This window comes from Sorex araneus, chromosome 5 (genome assembly GCF_027595985.1).
Source record: "Sorex araneus isolate mSorAra2 chromosome 5, mSorAra2.pri, whole genome shotgun sequence".
NCBI classification, from domain to species: Eukaryota; Metazoa; Chordata; class Mammalia; order Eulipotyphla; family Soricidae; genus Sorex; species Sorex araneus.
The window spans coordinates 16,789,715-16,803,052 of NC_073306.1; the positions used below are offsets into that span (position 1 = coordinate 16,789,715).

The 13,338-nt window shown below is 42.3% G+C and overlaps 1 protein-coding gene across 3 annotated transcripts in view; it reads right to left on the reverse strand.

The window, feature by feature from the left end:
- Window positions 1-13,338, reverse strand: part of FGGY (FGGY carbohydrate kinase domain containing) — a 459,128-nt gene that overhangs the window by 270,215 nt on the left and 175,575 nt on the right. For all 3 annotated transcript variants that reach the window (XM_004607300.2, XM_055140354.1, XM_055140355.1), the window contains one exon: window positions 4,915-5,030. In XM_004607300.2, coding sequence (XP_004607357.2) covers window positions 4,915-5,030 — 116 coding nt within the window. The remainder of the gene's footprint in view (window positions 1-4,914; window positions 5,031-13,338) is intronic.

A 13,338-nucleotide genomic window follows, 5' to 3' on the forward strand; every position in this document is an offset into this window, starting at 1 on the left:
GGCAACACGGCGCAATTAATTTTGATGAATGGGTAAGTTTTCAATCACGTATGGCAATATTCTGGTTAATGATATGTCTCCTTAGGACATCCATTAAAAATCCATTAACTTAACAGGCAAAATCTAATATAGTTACCCTGGAAATTTTCTGCTAGATTAACATTATGGACTTTTAATGAATATTTCCTGTAGATATTGCTCTATTAGCAGAGCTAATCTACTAGTTAAACATAGGTCTTGTATGAGGAGAAAGAAGCATACAAAAATATTAAAATATTCAGAAAATCATGGCTGAAAAATGACCCGAGTTTTGAAAGACTGCTAAAGTCAGTAAATAGGATAAAAAGAAATGTGAAAGCAAAGAGTGTCGCCCAACCATGCCCATCATTAATGCATATACTCACTAATCGAACGGTAATTTTGCTACTAAATGTGCTATGCCCTGTACTGACCAGGAAAACAAAGGCAAAGAAGTAAAAGTTCTGAGGTGTTAACTGAAATATATAAAGAAGCAATCAATATGCATTATAAGGGGGGGTATGGTACTGCCAGCAGGTCAACCCGTACCTGTGGGGCCAGTGCATCAGCAGCCTGATGGTGCCTTCAGGCTTCCTGATACCCCCAAATTGTCGCTGTGCCTTTGGCCGGAGCCTAACAACCCGGGGCCAAATTTACCAAGAAATTCACTGTCACTGTCACCCTGTTGCTCGTCAATTTGCTCGAGCGGACAACAGTAAGGGCAACAGTAATGTCTCCATCATGAGACGTTGCTGTTTTTGGCATATCCAATATGCCACGGGTAGCTTGCCAGGCTCTGCCTTGTGGGCGAGATACTCTCAGTAGCTTGCCGGGCTCTCCCAGAGGGGCGGAGGAATCGAACCTGGGTCAGCTGCATGCAAGGCAAGCACCCTACCCACTGTGCTATCATTCCAGCCAAGAAACTAAATGGCCAAAAGTTAGGTATGTGGGAGCCACACCCACAAACCACCTCAGGTGCAGCTATACAAGCTCATTTATTTGCCTTATTTCAGAGACCAATAAATAAATCTCGAGAGAGATCAAAAGCTGCAGTTAAGCTTGGACCTTCACATGGCTGAACAAACCAGAGTAAATTGGAGGTGGGAGGGTTAGGCTGGTGTCCACCCAAGCAGAGGCCCCTGCAGCCACTTGCTTCCATAATCTAAAATTGCCAGCCGGAATCCACTGTCTCAGGATGGACCTCACCATGTTATAATCTGCTGAAAACTTGGGTATATGGGTCTTGTGACCGAAATCTCCAGGCTTTCTTGAGGTCAGGATGGGCTATCTCCCCCCACCTCCCTGTACTTCTGGAAGCTTAGGAAGTCGCATCCACACCCCAAAGCAGTCACCCAATTACAAAACTACCCTAGCTTTACTGTCCCAATAAAAAATACTGAATGCCCTGAACAAACATCATTATTCTTGGTACGTGTATTGCAAACCATAATGCAAAAAAGAAAAAGGAGAGAACAAGATGAGAAGTGCCTCCCACAGAGGGAGGCTGGGGGTGGAGGGGTGAGGTGTTGGGGGATGGCGAGAGGGAAACAGGGGACATTGGTGGTGGGAAATGTACACTGGTGGAGGGATAGGTGCTGGATCACTGTATGACTGAAATCCAATTATGAACAGTTTTGTAATGGCCTATCTCATGGATATTCAATTAAAATTTAAAAATAACTTTTTAAAATTTTTTTAAAAAGTAATGTAGAGTTCATGCCCAATTCAATCAGCATGATCAATGGCTGAATAAAAAGCTGTACTCCTACATTAAAATTAAAAATATGCATTATAATAAACTACCTTTAGCATTCTATGGGAATATGCAGAAGAATGAACAATTAAAGTGTGTGTGGGGGTTGGGTGGGGGAGTTGATGAGCATATAAATTTAAAAAAAAAACCTCAAACAATTAAGTATCACTGTATCACTGTCATCCTGTTGCTCATCGATTTGCTCGAGCGAGCACCAATAATGTCTCCATTGTAAGACTTGTTGTTACTGGTTTTGGCACATCAAATACGCCACAGGTAGCTTGCCAGGCTCTGCCATACAGGCAGGATATTCTTGGTAGCTTGCTGGGCTCTCTGAGAGGGACAGAGGAATCCAACACGGGTCGGCTGCGTGCAACTACCCACTATGCTATTGCTCCAGCCCCAATTAAGTATTCCAGTAAAATCTTTGGTTCCTTTTAGGATTGTCCCCTAAGAGACATTCAACACTGACTTAGCCTATGTTGGTTCTGCTGGTTTTCAACTGAAATTTCAGAAATGTCTGAAGGGCTCTTTCTGCTTGTGTGGAGCCTACTGGTTCCCCCATATTTTTTCTACAGCCACACAGACCCCAGAGCAGTGGTTTTCCACCTTGATATGCCTGCAGATCAGCACCTATTTACATACTGGTTTGGTTCTCACACCAGCAGTAGCCTGTGACAGTGGTCCACAGACCTGCTATTAAAACCACTGTCCCAGACAACCATCACAGCAGTAGAGGGGATGCCACTTTGATCTTTCAGGTTCCTGCCCTTTTATTCTTGATCTTAGATACAGCATTCATGAGGATAGTGAACTCCACCAGAACTGAAATAATCGGCAATGTGAATCTGTGAACAGGGATGGTGAGGAATTGGAGCAGATACTAACATTAAAATATCTGATGGAAAAATCCTTGTGTTTCATCTGGTCATTTGGACACATGGCTGTCCAAGCCAATGACGACATTTTCTAGCCAATGATTATGTTCCTTTGCAGAAGAATCTTATAAACAAGGAGTAGTCAATGTGAAGTGATCAGAAATGACAAAGTCCATCTGTCTGTTGTTAGACTTCTTTCTAAGAATATAGATGAATTCCTTTGGTCCTCTGAATTCTTGCACTCACTGGCCGAGAACTGGTGAGACTCAGAAAGACTCATTGCATTCTTACACTCACTGGTCGAGAACCGAAGAGATTCAGATTCATCTGGACCCAATGTTGGATGCCATTTTACGAGGATGGCAGAGCTGCCCAGAGGCACCCACCTTTAAGTTCCCCCAAATGGAAATAACCTTCTATCCTGTTTAATCCTCTGTAGCTTCAAATTTTATTATATATCATCTCAGCCAGCACAATGAACAATTCAGAAGAATTTATAATCAGGTGTAATTGTTTATCTAATGATAGATCACAAGAATTACAAGTCCTAAGTATAGGAAACAGGCATTTTTCTGGGAAATAAAAATGTGAAATAAAATATAAAATTTCAACATGTATGCTCTCACAGTCAAAACATGAAATCTAAATGACAACTGACATTTGAAAGACTGGGGAAAAATGTGGACCACTACACTACTGTTAGTAAAAGATGTCTTGGGGCTGGAGATCTAGTACAGTGGGTAGTGCACATGAGGCCAACATGGGTTCAATCCCCAGCATCCCATATGGTCCCTTGAGTCCTCCAGGGAGTGATGCCTTAGCAAAAAGGCAGGAGTATGCCATGAGCTCTCCCTTTCCAATGGTGCCGCATTGCAGGCTCTTTCATGGTCAGGGAAATGAGACCCATCATTGCCACTGGTTTTGGCATATGAATATGCCATGATAAGTAAGGAGAGGCTTCTAAAATCTCAGGGCTAGCATGAATGGAGATGTTACTAAGACCGCTCAAGAAATTTGATGATCAACAGGATGATGATGATGATGATGATGATGATGATGATGCCATGAGCATTGCCAGGTGTGGCCAAACAACAACAATAACAAAAAGAGGCTTTTGGGGACAAATGGATGAAATGTGAGGTGATTAAACCAAAAATTATGTAATAAGAAGGATGGAAATGAAGGATAGTTACCAGGTGGTTTCACTCATATGCAGAACAAGAACAGCTAAAACAAACTTGTTGCAAATGCAAACAAAATTAATTCTTAGCCTCATTGGAAACTAGTGATTATCAGAAGGAAAGTAACATGAGATGAGCAGGAGTAGAGGAATTCTTTGGTGGCAGAATGACATCGTGACTTTGGTGGCAGGAAAGTTCAACTCCATGAAACATACGGAAATATAAGTTCCTAATGTTAACAATACTGTAAACTATTATCTCAACAATACAAACTAATTTTTTATGCAACTTTCATCTAATTTTCTTGTGCATATAGCGGATATAAAATATAAATATCTAGCATATGCACTCTGCCCATGCCTGTAATTTAATTCTTTATGCCTTTCCACCTCAGTCAATGTCTCACAAAACTGGGAGTCAAGGCCTCATTCAGGAACCAGTGACTCATGTTCAGTCTGTCTCACTCCTGCCTTTCTCTTTTCAATTACCTTTTTTTTTTCTTTGCTGTTTTTTCTTTGTCTGGTTCCCTGAACCTACTTCACACATCTTCCTAGTACTGACAAGAAACGATCCATACATAACCCTTGATTATGCTCTTCCCAGCTGCTCCAGGCCAAATCTTCTTTTATTGCCAATGTGCCAGACACTATATTTCACTGTGGATTGTCATGGCCTGGAACTTCCCTCATTTCCGTTAAGCCCCAACATGAGTCCACAGTCGCGGCCTACGCACCACAACTTACCTGTTTCTTGGGGAAAAGAGTCTCATTTCTATGTTTCAGTTAGTTCAAATACAAAACCCCCATGAAACCAACATCCTCAAGTACACATACATATAATTGTTTTTCAGATTTTTTTTTTAAATAACCTACTTTTTCACAGAAGGCTCTTCCTATTGGCATATACAGTCAAAGCAGTTGTAAGCCTTTTATGAATCCTAAAAAACGCTCAGGTTTGGGGTGGTGCTCGACTTGCTATGATTACAAATACATTAAAATTCCGTAAGCAAGACAACATATATGAGGTGGACTGAAGTGAATACAAATTTTTAATGGCTTCTAAACAAACAAAAAATATTATGTACCTATTTTTCTGTAGTTATCTGCAACTAAGTCTTCCAGCCCAATCATCTTCCAGAAACTGTCATCCCAGCCGTTCTCTGCTGAGTATGTCCATTTGCACACCAGGGAACAGAGAGACCTGAAAAATGGGGAAGAGATGTAAAGGCAACAATTTAACCTGGGTTTCTTTTGTATTGTGTCAAATATCTGCCCAGAGAGTTTTAGTAGCATGCAGTACAGAGTAAACCAAAGTTGGTAATTATGCATTCCCATTTAGATCAACAGTTATCATTTATAACTATAAATGACTGAGAGAATCTTCCTTTTCTTGCTTCCTTCTTGGTATTACCGCTGTGGTGCTGGGAGGTGTCCCATCTGTGCTCAGAGGTCACGTAAGCCACACCTGAGCAGTTCCGGGGTGGGGTGGTGCAGGGTGGGGGGGGAACACAGAGCCAGAAATAAAACCCAAGGCCACATGCTGCAAAGGCACAAAGCGTACCACTCAAGCTCTATCCTTGGTTCAGAAGTATCTACTTTCACTTTCACAAGGGTCAACCCTCCACTGAAATCCTGAACAGTGTTCACATATTTTCATTTACATATATATTTTCTTGATATTTCTGAGATGAGAATTTACAACACAGAGGAAGCGGCATTGTGTGGTGGCCCAGATGATTCTTCAGCTTAGGCTGTTGTATTTTCACGCAAAGTTTCCCTAGCATTTGAGATACAAAAATATCAACCTACACAATGAAACTAACTGTATCTGGGATTTGTGGTGGAGTAGTAATAGAGAAGGGTAAGTGAGCAGAGGTGTGGAGAGGCACAAGGGGCCAGGGGCAGGTGGATTTGGGGCTGAGTGATGGGTCAGTGGGTATCTGTTGCAGGACTCTGCTTTGTGCATGTTCACGATTCTCTGGAATAGAAAAGTGAGGGGGAAAAAATCATTCCTTATATAGGCAGAGTCATTCCCATCTAAAGTCCTGCTTAACAGGAGGCCAATTTGAGTGCTAGAAGGGGTTTGCTGAGTGCTAGCAGCAGCTTAGTCCCATGCTTCACTTTTCATCGATTCACCGACTCTCTAACATGAACGATCTGCAGTTCTCTGAGAAGAAGGGGGGGAAAAAACAACAGCATTCTTGCACATGTCTGTACCTTTGCCTACTCTCCTACTCTATATTTGGAAGATTCGTCCCAGCCCCTCACCCCAGGAAACTCCAGCCCTCTCTGGGTGAGGGGATCTGCTGAGCTCCAGGGCATGTATTATCTCTTTATAATTCTCTAACCAAAGGGGATCATTAGCTGCTTTGTTTTGGGCCTTCCCTATAGTCCTATCTGCCTACTGATCTATTCCTCACTGGATCCAAAGAAAGTTTACACAAGAAACTCTGATGATCTCAACTCCAGAGCCCCCCTATTGACCCTCACTGCCTTTCGGAAAAACAGCCTCCCCCTGAGCGGGGTCTCAAGCTCCTTAGGATATGACCAGGCTATCTACCCAGGAGTCCTACTCTCGGTTTTGCCATTCTGCAATACCAAACAGTTTGAAGTACTTCCTTCTCTCACCTCCTTGTGCTTCCCTGTGCTCAGTGTCGAGCCCGTTCACTCTAAGCCCCAGCTGAACTTCAGCACTCAACTCATGGATCCTCCTCAACCAAGTCCAGAGGTTTTTCTCCCAGCACAATCTGGATAGATGCCTCTAATTTTATTGTCCCTCTCCCTGCCTTCAATTGTCGGTGATGTGGTTGTTGTAAGAGGCGGGAGGTTATATATATAGGCTTGACTGTGACAGTCACCGAGGGGGTCACAATCATGTTATGGTACTTGCACACTTGGCTGTAATCTTTAGTTGTGGTCCTTGCAGGCACACATGCTCATCAGAGTTGTACTTCCTGGACATGACAAGCGGCTTAGGGTATCTCCGCCCTCTTTGGACCTGGCTGCCGTGCGGTTAGAGCCTCTGCAGTCCAGGGATCACCGGCAACAGAGCTGCCAGGACAGAAATTGGTGCATAGGGCCCTGGGGGATCAGACTCCTGATCAGATGCTTGCAAGCTTACAAGGCAGAACTTCTTTCCAAGCCACTGGGCCCAAAAACCTCAGTATTATAGCAATTGTTTCTGCCCTTTCACTTCTCCAGGTCTCTCATTAAACCAGCAATTCCTTCAGGGCAAAATAAATCTAGCTCATCTCTGAGTCACCAGTTCCCAGTCCACATTCACTTGTCAAACCAGAATGAGACTACTTGAGTGGAATGAATAAACCTGCCTTATCAACCTCGCATAAACAAAACTTGCTCATTTTTAAAAGTATTCGCATATTAAAATGTGGGCTCATTTTAAAAAGAGAGTTTGTGTCATTTTAAAGATAATCTATCTGATGAAGTAAAAAAATCTAGGTAAATCTCATTCAGGCATTCACAGAGGGCAAGTCACTCAATAAATAATAAGTGCCCATTAACTATGATGTTGGCATTTTACTAAATCTAGGATAATCCGCAGAATGCTCAAGACCTGATAATCTATTCTTACAGAAACTAAGACTTTCAACTGGATGGTAGAAAAAGGTGAGTGATCATTCATGTTTTTATCAGAAGTGGCTCAGATGACGGAGGGCTAGCCCAGAGAAACTGAAAAACACATCCAAAATTGGCAACCTTGCTGAAGCAAGATAATGCAGTCGGGTCTGTACAGAGAAGGTAGGCATGGGCGTAGAACATTCTCAAGAGTGAACACTAGACTAATTCTTCCTGGCACACTGCCTGCAGTTCTGACTTTCCAGGCACTCTGAGAGTTCTGTGGAAAGAATAATGTGATAGCACTGAAGCCAGTGTGTGAGGTAGTTTCTAAAGATGTAACTACATGGAACAATTCTTTAATACCTTAATTATTTAATACTTCACTTATTCACACATTCAGTGCCTCCCGGCTGCACTATTATTTTCTATCTTCAAGGATGTGTGTGTGTATGTGGTTGGGTTTTGGCCACACCAGGCAGTGTTCAAGGATTACTCCTGGCACTGTGCTCACTGATCACCCCTGGCAGGGCTCAGAGGACCATATGGGGTACCAGGGAACAAACCCAAGTCAGAGAACAAACCCAAGTGTACAAGGCAAGTGCCCTAGCTGCTGCACATTCCTTATGTATATATGGCTCTGTGTGTGTGTATGTGTGTGTGTGTGTTTGTGTGTGTGTGTGTGTGTGTGTGTATTTTGGGGGAAGCACACATGTTGGTACTCAGGGCTATTCTTTTTTTTTTTTTTTTTTTTTTAATTTATTTATTTTTAATTAGAGAATCACCGTGGGGGTACAGTTACAGATTTATACACTTTTGTGCTTATACTTCCCTCATACAAAGTTTGGAACCCATCCCTTCACCAGTGCCCATTCTCCACCACCCGTTAACTCAGTGTCCCTCCCACCCTCCCCAATCCCATCTCCCCCCCACCCCACCCTGCCACTGTGGCAAGGCATTCCCTTCTGTTTTCTCTCTCTAATTAGCTGTTGTGGTTTGCAATAAAGGTGTTGAGTGGCCGCTGTGCTCAGTCTCTAGCCCTCATTCAGCCCGAAACTCCCTTCCCCCACATGGCCTTCGACTACAATGTAGTTGGTGATCGCTTCTCTGAGTTGACCTTTCCCCGGAACGTGAGGCCAGCCTCGAAGCCATGGAGTCAACCTCCTGGTACTTATTTCTACAGTTCTTGGGTGTTAGTCTCCCACTCTGTTATTCTATATACCATAGATGAGTGCAATCTTTCTATGTCTGTCTCTCTCTTTCTGACTCATTTCACTCAGCATGAAACTTTTCATGCCCATCCACTTGACTACAAAATTCTTGACCTCCTTTTTTCTAACAGCTGCATAGTATTCCATTGTATAGATGTACCAAAGTTTCCTCAACCAGTCATCCGTTCTGGGGCATTCGGGTTTTTTCCAGATTCTGGCTATTGTAAACAGTGCTGCGATGAACATACATGTGCAGATGTTGTTTCGATTGTACTTTTTTGCTCAGGGCTATTCTTGGCTCTGTACTTAGGAGTTTCCCCTGGTGATACTTGAGGTACTGCATGGAGTGCCTGGATCTAACTGGGATTGACTGCATACAAGGTAAGCACTGTAACCTCTCACTCACTGTCTTTGGTCCCTTCATTGTTTCTTGCTTCTTTTACTTAGCCTTGTCTACCTCATAAACTCCAGGCCATCTCCATAGTCCAGTTCTAATCTCACCTTCTCTGAAAGTTTTCCTACTGTGTCGAAGCTAAACTCGTGGTACTGAGTTCATAAGAACACTTGGAGCGGTGCACTGTAGTTCTTCATGGGAGACATTTAGTGAACCTTATGGTCCCAATAAAATTCCACACGGTCTTATGCCCTGGAACTTGTAGCACTCACCCTACAATGTTGGCACAGTGTCTTTTCCTGCCTCTAGACTTTGGATTCTGTCGTGTGACAATTTGGCCAAAACAATGAGAAGTGACTATCTGACCTTTTCAAGCCTAAGACTTGGTAGCATTACTTGCTTCTTGTGGCTGTTTTGACATGAACAGGAAAAGACCAGGCCCGGGCTGGCCATTGATCCCAGGCAGAGAAGAGATAGTTGGAGCAGAACAATAATTAGTCACACCAGCCTAAATCTGACGTCTGCCAACAGCCAAGACCCACTTGAATAAGCCCAGCAGCGAGCAGAATACCAGAGCACAGCCTAAATGAGCTATCCATGAGTCAAAGCAGTGATTACTGCACTAAATTACCGAGCATTAGTTGTGGTCTGTAACAGACCAACAGCTAAACAACTCTTCACTGCAGAGCTAAGTTACTGCCAATAGATGTTAGTGTCCCAATAAGGGGAAGGAGAGAAATAGCTAAGTCCTCACAGGAAATCAAAATAATGGCCCAGAGAGGATGGTTGGAGTGAAGATGACTAAGGCCAAGAGGCATTCAGTTTTACAGCAGCACATGCTAGTGGCAACACCATCCTCCCCCTCTCAAGGTCATTTCACACTTAATAGGAAACATTACCAGTTTTCTAGTCTCTTTAAATCAACTCTGGGGTAGTATGGACAAGTCAAGCAAGACAGCAGGACTGGCAACACTTAGAGTGTGCATATAAAGCCAAAGGGTCTCCAAAATACCCAGGAGGGTAAGCACAGGACTTATCTTGTCGGGAAGTCAAAGCAAGGCACCAGAAAAAGAAGAAGGGGTGGCAGTGCCCTGAGGTTTCTACAATTTTGTCAACTCTTGAGATGTTCCCTTGGGCAATTAGCACTAGCCTGGACAGTGATGCATCTTCAGATATGCTGACCTTCCAGCCCCAGAGGGCTGAGTGCTGAGTTCATTCTTATCAGCCTGGGAGACAGGGGCCAGTGAAAGACAGGGGCTGCACCTGAGGTGCTTCAAAGATCAGCCATCACAAAGGTAAGTGGTGTTCTGGGCAAGGAGACAAGGCCGATGGCTGTGTGCTCTCTAGTGCCAGAAAGCTGGGGAGACTTTACAAACCATCAGGAGAAACAACAAAAATAAAAGAGGAGGGAAAAGCAAAAATCACATCTCAGAGAGGGGGATGAATTCCACTGAGAGAAAAGTACACAGAATGTCTACGAGAGCCAGCAACACAATGGAAATGAGTCATCTAAAAGAAAACCATTCATTGAAAAATTTTAAATTTCAATATTTATGCAAAAGACCCCTAAAAATATCATTGGCACACTTGAAAATCAAATTCATGATCTGGCAAGCCAATTGAATGAAATGCCTTATTACTCAGAGTAAAGACACAAATAAAGTATGGGGGGAGGGTTTAAAAATTAGGGAAAAAGGGGCTGGAGCGATAGCACAGTGGGTAGGGCGTTTGCCTTGCATGCGGCCGAGCCGGGTTCAAATCCCAGCATCCCAGCATCCCATATGGTCCCCTGAGCACCGCCAGGGGTGATTCCTGAGTGCATGAGCCAGGAGTGACTCCTGTGCATCCCCGGGTGTGACCCCCCAAAAAAAAATTAGGGAAAAAAAGTCAGCAGACTAGCATGAAAATAACAGAAATTCCAGAAGTGAATTTTTATTTTTTTTAATAAAATAAAACAAGGAGAAAGAAGGGGTGGGGGGAAATGAAGGAGCAGTTGCAATTAAATGAATACAGAATTAGATTTAAAAAAAATAGTATTACACTGAACTGAAGCAAGATTTTAGACTACAGATTAAAAGTCTCATTAAGTCCAGGAGGCAAATCCAGGAAATACTTGGATTTCAAGTATAAACGTGAAATCATACAAATTTCCAGACAAAAAAGAATAAGTTACTTACAAAGACAAGAGATTCAGACTAGCTAAGGAATTCTCATCTACAACTCTGGAATGCAGAAGACAGTGGAACAATGTACATACAGGCTATTAAAAAAAAAATGATCCAAGTATGCTCAAGACCTAGACATCCTATACCCAGACAAAATATTATTCAGCTGTCAGGGAAAAAGAAAAATATTTCCAACATGCAAAGTTTCAAGAAGTCCACTTTACATCTATGTTCTCTGAGGACAGTAGTTGAGAAAGAACATGACCCCAAAACCAACGGATTCAGAGTAGCTACCTCAACACAGGGGACATCAAAGGTTAGAAAAAACAGTGGTGGTGATCACTAATATTTATCCTCTTTCTCCATAAGCACATGTGTGTGTTTCTTTGCACATACACATCTGCAAATATATATGTAAATGTATATACATGTATGCACACATACATGTGTATATATGTGAATTCATATTTAAATCGAATGATGGTAATGCAAACAGAAATCTGTAATTGTGTCTGTGTGTGTTTTTAACTACAGTAAGCATGCTACTATAGGAGAAAAAATAGAAACAGACTAAAATTGAAAATATTAAACAAAATATCTAAGTCAGGAACTGGGGAAAGCAAACAAAGAAAAATCTATGGGATGCATCTGAAAGTCTGGGAAGAAAATAAGTTTAATGTTTGCTGTAGGTATGAGAAAACCACTTACAAATACAAAGCACTTAGTAGAACCCTCAAAATAACCAGAGACAAAGAGAAAATAAAGAGAAAATTCAATGCAATAAAAACAAAATCAAAATTGAAAGAGAAGAGACAAGATAAAGCAGTAATACAAATATTGAACAGCCAAAACCAATTATTTTAGCTATGCAACAAATATGAATGGGCTGAATCCCACAACTGGTTAAAAGACAGACACAACCATACTGGAATTAAATTTAAGCTCTATTTTACAAACATTACAAAATTTTAAAAGTGTGATAGAGAGACTGTTTCATGAGTGGAGGGGAGAAGGCAGATGGAATAGAGAAGTGATAACTAAGAAAATAATGGCTGGAGGAACCACTTGGGATGGGAGATGCATGCCGAAAGTAGATAAAGGACCAAACATGATGACCTCTCAGTGTCTGTGTTGCAAGACATAATGCCCCAAAGTAGAGAGAGAGTATTGGGAATATTGTCTGCCATGGAGGTAGGGGGAGGGTGGGAAACGGGGGGATACCGGGGATATTGGTGGTGGGGAATGTGCAGTGGTGGAGGGATGGGTGTTTGATCATTGTGAGATTGTAGCCCAAACATGAAAGACTGTAACTATTTCATGGTGATTCAATAAAATAAAAAAAAAGAGCTGCTTTTTTGAAAAACATCAAGATATAAGTAACAATAGAAACAAAAATAGATAAACAATACAAATATATACAAAGCCCCAAATCAGCAAGACAAAGTAGCATTTCACAATGCCAATAAGCTTAATACATATTCACGACATTTTATGAAGTGACCATAGTATAAGAATACATGAAACAAGAGCTTCTAGAAATCTGCATTTTTTTTTTTTTTTTTGCTTTTTGGGTCACACCTGGCGATGCACAGGGGTTACTCCTGGCTCTGCACTCAGGAATCACCCCTGGCCGTGCTCAGGGGACCATATGGGATGCTGGAAATTGAACCCGGGTCGGCCGCGTGCAAGGCAAACGCCCTACCCGCTGTGCTATCTCTCCAGCCCCCAAAATCTGCATTTTTTTAAAAATGAAAAACACAATGAATCTATTGAACTTCGCAAACCTGAATAGGAAAATAATAAGATAACAATTAAAATTAATATAAGGAATTCAAAAGTTAAAAAAAAACTAAATTCTACATAATTTGATGGGAGAGAATGTTTATAAGAAAAATAGTCAAGCAAATGCTATTTTACAAAGAAAGTTTTAAATGCTTTTATTGAAAAAGAAGGACATCTGGCTCAGCGCGGAGAAGCCCCCCTCCCCGCCCCCTGCCCGCCGCGGCTCGGGGCTTCTCCTGAAGCCCCTGCCTGGCACCTGTCCGCCGCCGCCGTCGGATCCTGACCAATCTCCATCCTGCAGGAAGAGGAATAAATAACTACAAGGTTCCAACTCTGCACTTCCGTGACAATATGAAGAAATAGCGAAAATCCCCTCCACCA